This window comes from Hypomesus nipponensis, chromosome 13 (genome assembly GCF_054491055.1).
Source record: "Hypomesus nipponensis isolate SF chromosome 13, ASM5449105v1, whole genome shotgun sequence".
Taxonomy (NCBI): domain Eukaryota; kingdom Metazoa; phylum Chordata; class Actinopteri; order Osmeriformes; family Osmeridae; genus Hypomesus; species Hypomesus nipponensis.
This window is the reverse complement of record NC_140373.1, coordinates 7,655,783-7,662,268: the sequence shown is the minus strand read 5'-3', so window position 1 is coordinate 7,662,268 and position 6,486 is coordinate 7,655,783. Positions and strand designations below refer to the sequence as shown.

The following is a 6,486-nucleotide window of genomic DNA, read 5'->3' as shown; positions in this document are numbered from 1 at the left end:
ATCCCAGTAATACATTTAAGAGCTTTTTCAGTGCACTCCGTCTCTCACAAAAGATCTCTTCGGAGAGTTGAGACATGAGCGCCTCCATTTGGTGCGCTTGGTAACAACAGCACTGCAGCCACACGTTGTAGGCCTACTCACTCAGCTTGTGCGTTCTCAGCAGGGCTGCAGACACAAGAGAATGCAAATGCCTAATATAAAAGGCGCTAAATAAATAAAAACATGTTATAAGAACGATTAGCCCTGCTTAGATTGTAATTTACAGCAAAATACTAGAGGGGGGATACAAATGTATTTTTTACGCTTGCGGAGAATTTTAGAACTAGACAGAATATAAATATATTTTTTGTATCCATCTAGTTCTGTTGCAGGTGTTTCCGCCAAATGTAACCTAATTGTTAAGTTTTGACACACAGCCCTCAGCACTAGGACTTGTTATCCATGCTTATGGAATGAACTTCAAATTGCCTATTGCTAATTAGTCATTGTTATAGGAGAGTTATCTTCTGATATTGTTTTTTCGTTATTTATGCACGCAGGCAATCGAGGCAATTTACAGAAGCCAATTGCTCACAGTGTTTAAAGTACAAGACTTAATATCCGTTTTCAAGCTTTGTTATTGTTAGAAATGGTCAATGTTCAACATTATCCTAAACTAAGTGTTCCAGTGCAGACTAAATGCCGGAAGAACAAATCAATTATTAACACGGGGAATATTCCAGGGAGCCATGCAGATTTCCATACAACAGGGTGAAACAGAATCAGACTTCCAGCTATAGTCAAAATCCAGTTGCTTTTACCCATGTCCCTTACTATGCTTAGCTGTCCCCGCGGGAGTCGTGCAGTTCCCATGCTCTCACATTCACTGGAACAGATTGACGCATCAGCAGGCACCTGTTACATTTTCCTCTCCGCTCAATGGAGCGCCGAGTGCCCAGTGACGTCGCCTGGAGGAGGGGTTCACTACTTGCTTAAATACCGTGCGCTCTCCGAAGTTGAGACAGAGACGCCTCAGAGAAAACTCAGAACATTTGCCGAAACTCTACTAAAATCAGCTCTGGCTTTAACTGTAGAACGGTCAGTGCACATACATTGGAAACACTCTACGAACCACTTAACAAATATGATAAAGAAAATGTCACCAACGGAGACTGACTTTGACATACCTGCAAAGAACTGCTACAGGATGGTAATTTTGGGGTCCACGAAAGTTGGCAAAACGGCCATCGTGTCCCGGTTTCTGAACGGAAGATTTGAGGAGCAGTACACGCCGACGATCGAGGACTTTCACAGGAAACTTTACAGCATCAAGGGAGATGTATACCAACTGGACATACTGGATACTTCGGGCAACCACCCATTCCCCGCTATGAGGAGATTATCTATACTGACAGGTAATTAACAGGTTCATTTATGCAAAATCAGAAGCTGACTGTTCAGTATGATCTTTGTAGAAAACCCCAAAAGTTGTTTATTTTTTCCATTTACCTCATGCATTCACAATCCAAATACCGTATTAGCCTTTATATTTTCAATGACAGCAATGAAACTTAACCATGCCCCTCTTGTCTTTCCCTTCAGGTGACGTGTTCATTCTGGTCTTCAGTCTGGACAACCGCGATTCCTTTCAAGAGGTCCAGCGACTCAAACGCCAGATCTTCGAAACCAAGTCGTGCCTGAAAAATAAGACCAAAGAGAACATTGACGTGCCTCTGGTCATCTGCGGAAACAAGGGAGACCGTGAATTCTATCGGGAGGTTCAACGCGAAGAGATTGAGCAGCTGGTGGCCGGTGATGAACAATGCGCTTACTTCGAGATCTCAGCTAAGCGCAACACAAACATTGATCAGATGTTTCAGACGCTGTTCACCATGGCCAAGCTGCCGCACGAGATGAGCCCGGACCTCCATCGGAAGGTTTCGGTGCAGTACTGTGACATGCTGCACAGAAAGTCACTGAAAAATAAGAAACAAAAGGACAGTGGAGACGCGTACGGCATCGTTGCGCCATTTGCCAGGCGCCCGAGCGTCCACAGCGACTTGTTGTACATAAAGGAGAAGGCAATGGGTGGTGGGCAGGGGAAGGATAAAGAGAGATGTGTGATAAGCTAAGAGTGTTGTTAGGTAAAACAACCTGTGGAAAACACCAGTGAAATTAGACAATTGCAGTATGCTTCGATTGTCAGGCAACAACTGACTCAGCTGTAGCTGAGTTGAACTGTCTCCAGGCAGTCCATGATGGGACTTTTGACAGGTGCCGCGATCCCCGCACTACATGGTCTTGGGTGCAAGGCTGTCTTTAGGACACCTCAGACATGGGAGGGCACGTAAGAACATTGTTTTGTTCTGTTGAGTCAGAGTGTGATGTGGCTTCAAATCTTGTGATATAGGCTACTTCTGAGTTGCAGTACACCACTGCGTAAAATGTATTGCTTTCACATCTGGCTTTAAACAGACCGTCAGAAGATAGGGCTACTCCAGAACGGAATGCTATGCATGCTCAGTAGCCATTTGTTTACATAGTACCATGGTCTGGGTGAATACTCGATTCTGATTTTCGGATTTCTTTTTCTGATTTTCTCCGCTGCGCGTCGGACGGTTCACGCCTCCCCATCGTCCATTATCAGCTGATAATGTATACCTCGTCGGGCATTATCCCTTACTTATAGATTTTATAACAAATAATTAAACTTGAATGTTTGCATCTGAACAACATTTTGTACTGTGCATGTATATTTATTCTCGTGTTTCGTCTACTTTTGCAAAGAAAAAAAGAGAACTGAAAAAATAAATTCAAATTCTGTCAGAAACTGCTTTTTATTTATCTTGACCAATCCCAGTAACATTATAGTTCACACCTTATACATTGATAACAATATATACCTTTCTTCAATTATACATCATAGCCTATTGTTAGCCAACACATATCAAAGCTACCACAACAGCAACATAAATGAAGGTCTCAAAGCTGTTTGCATGAGAGCCATTGAGAATAGTTCCTATTTTGACCCTTTAGACAGATGTTCCCAGCAATCTTAACTAGTACATGAAACCTAGGTTTGGGGGGGATAGAGCTCTAAACACCCACCCACACAAGTTACAGAAACCACAGCTATCTAACCTATAGACGCCAGTTGATCGCCCCCATCCCCCTCCTGCCCAGTTGTGAACTGGAACAGTGTAAAAAATATACTTTCCTCTGGGACATTCTAACCTTCCAGATCCTCATAATCCTGTGTGTGCTGTCAATGCATGCAGCGGTCCCAGAGAACATCTTCATTATCATGTCTGAGTGTGGAGGCAGGAACAGGGCCTTCTCTTTGTTGTTGAGGAACATAATCATTACCCCACACAAACAACTGTAACACTCCACCCCCCTTTTCCTTTGGGGTTTATTTGCATACATAATTAAAAGTCTTAATTAATATTCATGACTGGCTTGGTTGGATGGGGACAAGGTGTGTTTGACAACCTTCCATGGCTCTTAATGACTCCTTATCTTTGGATGTGGGTGTATTGTAGGCAGGTTGTGCTATTGGCCTCCTGCCAGGAACTATCTGATACATGCACTGTCAACGCACAATCCATGCATTGCACATATCTAACAATAATTTCCCAAAGGCTGAGATGTTCCATATGTTGCATACAAATAACAGATGTGAACCAATCCCAATTTCCCAACACACCCCCAGTCCATGTGTAGAAGTGTCAACACTTGCCTGCTAACGTCATAGGGATCTGTAGACATCACCATGTACACTTGAACAGTGTGTTCACTGTGCCTGAACAATGAGGAGACTGCTATAGATTTGGCCAGGGATTTGCTTTGGTATGCCTATTGATTCTTTTCACAGTCTTCAGCTGGGAGAGGGAAAAAGACGGTAAATGCAGGATGCTGACTTAAAATGTTTGTTTTGTTTTGCAATACATATGACAAAAGCATTAACTAAATATATACTCTATACATCAGAAGCTATTGGCCTGTATGATCAACACTTGTCTGCTATTACAAAGTATATCTAGCTACGGCTAGAGCTGAAGTATGTGCAATCTACGAATGCCAATGGCCATCTAGCCTTCCAGCATGATGAACAATCTTTTTGTAGTCCATGCCAGGCATGTTCTTTCTCTTCATTCATTCTCAAACGAACCAGCCAATGGACCTTCTCTATGGTTTGTCCATCCATCCATCCATTCATCATTGGTCCTTCTGTGCAGTGGAGGAGTCAAATACACACAGGCCCTTGTATTTCTGCAGGAGCTGAGTCTTGGTCTCCACCTGGTCCCTCATAGACCTCAGCTGCTCCTGTTGCTCCCCAGGACTGCTCTCTATCTCGGGCATGGCCAATATCTTCTCCCTGGTCTCTTGGAGGCGGCTCTTCAGCTTCGAAAGCTCCTGGTTCACATCCTGGTTGTCTTTATCCATGCTGGGGGAAAGGAAGAAGAGACTGCTTAATGATAGCCGTTCAAAGTGTTTCTGTGCGTGTGTCTGTATCGGAAAATCTAAAAATCCAAACGAAATGCAATTTTATTTTATATTAGAGAGATATGTAGCACTAAATCATGGCAACACAAAAAGGAACCGGATTGAATGACCCAGCTACTATTTTAACCTAGCCTAGGTATAGCTGTTGTCATGCACTAGCCCAGCTAGCTGTTGTTGTTAGCCTCGCTAACTAATTATTAGCATAGCCAGTCTCAAGAGTAAAACTATTAGGACAGGGCACAAGCACCCATTTACGGTTAAGTACGACTGTGGCACGTTCACAAACAATAACAAGTATTTACCATTTCACAATTTCAAGAATAAGCGGAAGCCATGAACTCTCTTGATTCGCTGTCTCCACCTCCATCGTTCTACCATGACACAGTCCCATACGTCATCAGAACGCGATGCCAGAGCTCTTATGGGCTTTTTCCATATAACACCAGTCATAATGGTTTATTGTAGCACATTTTCTATTCATTCAAACGACACGGTAAACTGCTCAAGTCAGCCTGCTGAAATGCTTGCATGCAAGGGGAATAAGCGGCTGCACTCATACTTCAACATGCGTCACAGAAAGAGAGTTGTAAGTGAGAGAGAGAAAGAGAGAAAGAGAGAGAGAGAGAGAGAGAGACAGAGAGGGGGAGAGAGAGAGAGAGACAGAGAGGGAGAGAGAGAGAGAGAGAGAGAGAGAAAGAGAGAGAGAGAGAGAGAGAGAGAGATGGGCAGAATGATATAGAAAAGAGTCGGATACAATACAGTGCAGACCAACCATAAACCTACTGGGATATTGCAAATGCTGGATTTAAGCAACCCAGTAAACTTATGATCCTTCGAAATTGCCTGTAAGCCTGTTACAGCAGCACCAACAGACATGGCCCAGATCAGGAGGTTAGCTTGGATCTGATAACAATGTCCCTGTTGTTCAGCATCAAAACAGCTTAGAGAAGATGTTAGCAGAGAAACTACACAATCTTTTCTTCTGTAGAGTGGAAATACAATGTTATGCAATTGGGATATGTGGCATCCTTTCACATCGGCACACAAATTACTCTGGGAGACCAGAATTTCATCACTGAGATCACATTGGACAGAACAACAAGATGCAGGATACACATAATTCATTGAGTGTTTCTCCTATACCTTAACCTATTCACATCAGGGAGCAAATTAAGACAAATAATGCAATCACAAATCTTATCCTCTGATCAGATCCCACTGCCAGTGTTTAAACAGGGGGCCTACTCTGTGACGCACTCACTCAATCAACCACAAACACTGTCTAAGCTGTCCTCATAGAACCATGCAAATTGACTTGGCTGCGTGAAATTTGGCTCTGAAGATCACCATGTGATGATGACTCAGGATTTTGACGGGACTGGGACTGGCTCATACCCTAGCATGAGTAGCAGTTACGCGCTTTTTGTGTCGTGTTACAGTGATCTGTTCCAGCTCATGGCTGTAACATGTTATAGTGGGCACTGTCTGTGTGAATCCTCCATGACGATTAGGCTTGTCTGTTGTCGGTGTGTGTAGAAATTGAGCTAATTTGTTGAACTCAGCTAGTCTAATGGATGTTTGTCATGAGGTATTTGCTTCCTACAGTGTTTGTTGAGGGATAATTTATAACATGTTTGTGTTACATAATGTTATGTAAGAGTCACAGAATATGTGACTCTAAAGTGCAATTACCATCTTTCAATTTGTACTCTGAAAGAATTGGTATTTACAATTATTAGTTGAGAGTTGAGTGAGTTATAAGTTGAGAGTGTTATGTTTTACTGCACTTAGTACTTAGTACTTAGTACTGTACTTTACTGTACCCAACTTAACTAGGAACAAGATATGCCACAATTTACTAAACAAACCAAAGCAAAACGTTGCCATACATAGAATAAACTGTAACAATAGAAGCACCCTTTCAAAAAGTTTCAAAACATAACCTTAAGGTTCTAAATTCCATCCCCTTTCTTCTAATGAGTTTGCAAGTTAATGTTTGAG

At 42.6% G+C, this 6,486-nt stretch overlaps 2 protein-coding genes across 4 annotated transcripts; one reads left to right on the top strand and one right to left on the bottom strand.

Moving 5' to 3' along the window:
• The first annotated feature begins 542 nt into the window (after positions 1-542).
• rasd1 (RAS, dexamethasone-induced 1) lies at positions 543-2,809 on the top strand. Its single transcript, XM_084670933.1, has 2 exons — positions 543-1,394; positions 1,582-2,809. Exons 1-2 carry the CDS (start codon positions 803-805, stop codon positions 2,109-2,111), a joined length of 1,122 nt encoding a protein of 373 aa, XP_084527059.1. The 5' UTR covers positions 543-802; the 3' UTR covers positions 2,112-2,809.
• On the bottom strand, positions 2,788-4,911 carry med9 (mediator complex subunit 9). 3 transcript variants are annotated; one of them, XM_084670935.1, is made up of 3 exons: positions 4,788-4,911; positions 4,151-4,426; positions 2,788-3,860 (listed from the first exon to the last, which is right to left on the bottom strand). In XM_084670935.1, exons 1-2 carry the CDS (start codon positions 4,874-4,876, stop codon positions 4,198-4,200), a joined length of 318 nt encoding a protein of 105 aa, XP_084527061.1. In that variant the 5' UTR covers positions 4,877-4,911; the 3' UTR covers positions 2,788-3,860; positions 4,151-4,197. The 3 variants fall into 3 exon arrangements, with proteins under 3 accessions (XP_084527061.1, XP_084527062.1, XP_084527060.1); XM_084670936.1 differs by having other exon boundaries at positions 4,163-4,426; XM_084670934.1 differs by having other exon boundaries at positions 2,788-4,426.
• Between the last annotated feature and the right edge of the window lie 1,575 nt (positions 4,912-6,486).

Excerpts from the sequence above, each read along its gene's own strand:
- med9 (XM_084670934.1), bottom strand. The coding sequence starts at position 4,876 with ATGGGACTGTGTCATGGTAGAACGATGGAGGTGGAGACAGCGAATCAA. Across the intron at positions 4,427-4,787 it reads ATTCTTGAAATTGTGAAATG|CATGGATAAAGACAACCAGG; the intron begins GTAAATACTTGT and ends CCTTTCCCCCAG.
- rasd1 (XM_084670933.1), top strand. The coding sequence starts at position 803 with ATGTCCCTTACTATGCTTAGCTGTCCCCGCGGGAGTCGTGCAGTTCCC. Across the intron at positions 1,395-1,581 it reads GAGATTATCTATACTGACAG|GTGACGTGTTCATTCTGGTC; the intron begins GTAATTAACAGG and ends CTTTCCCTTCAG.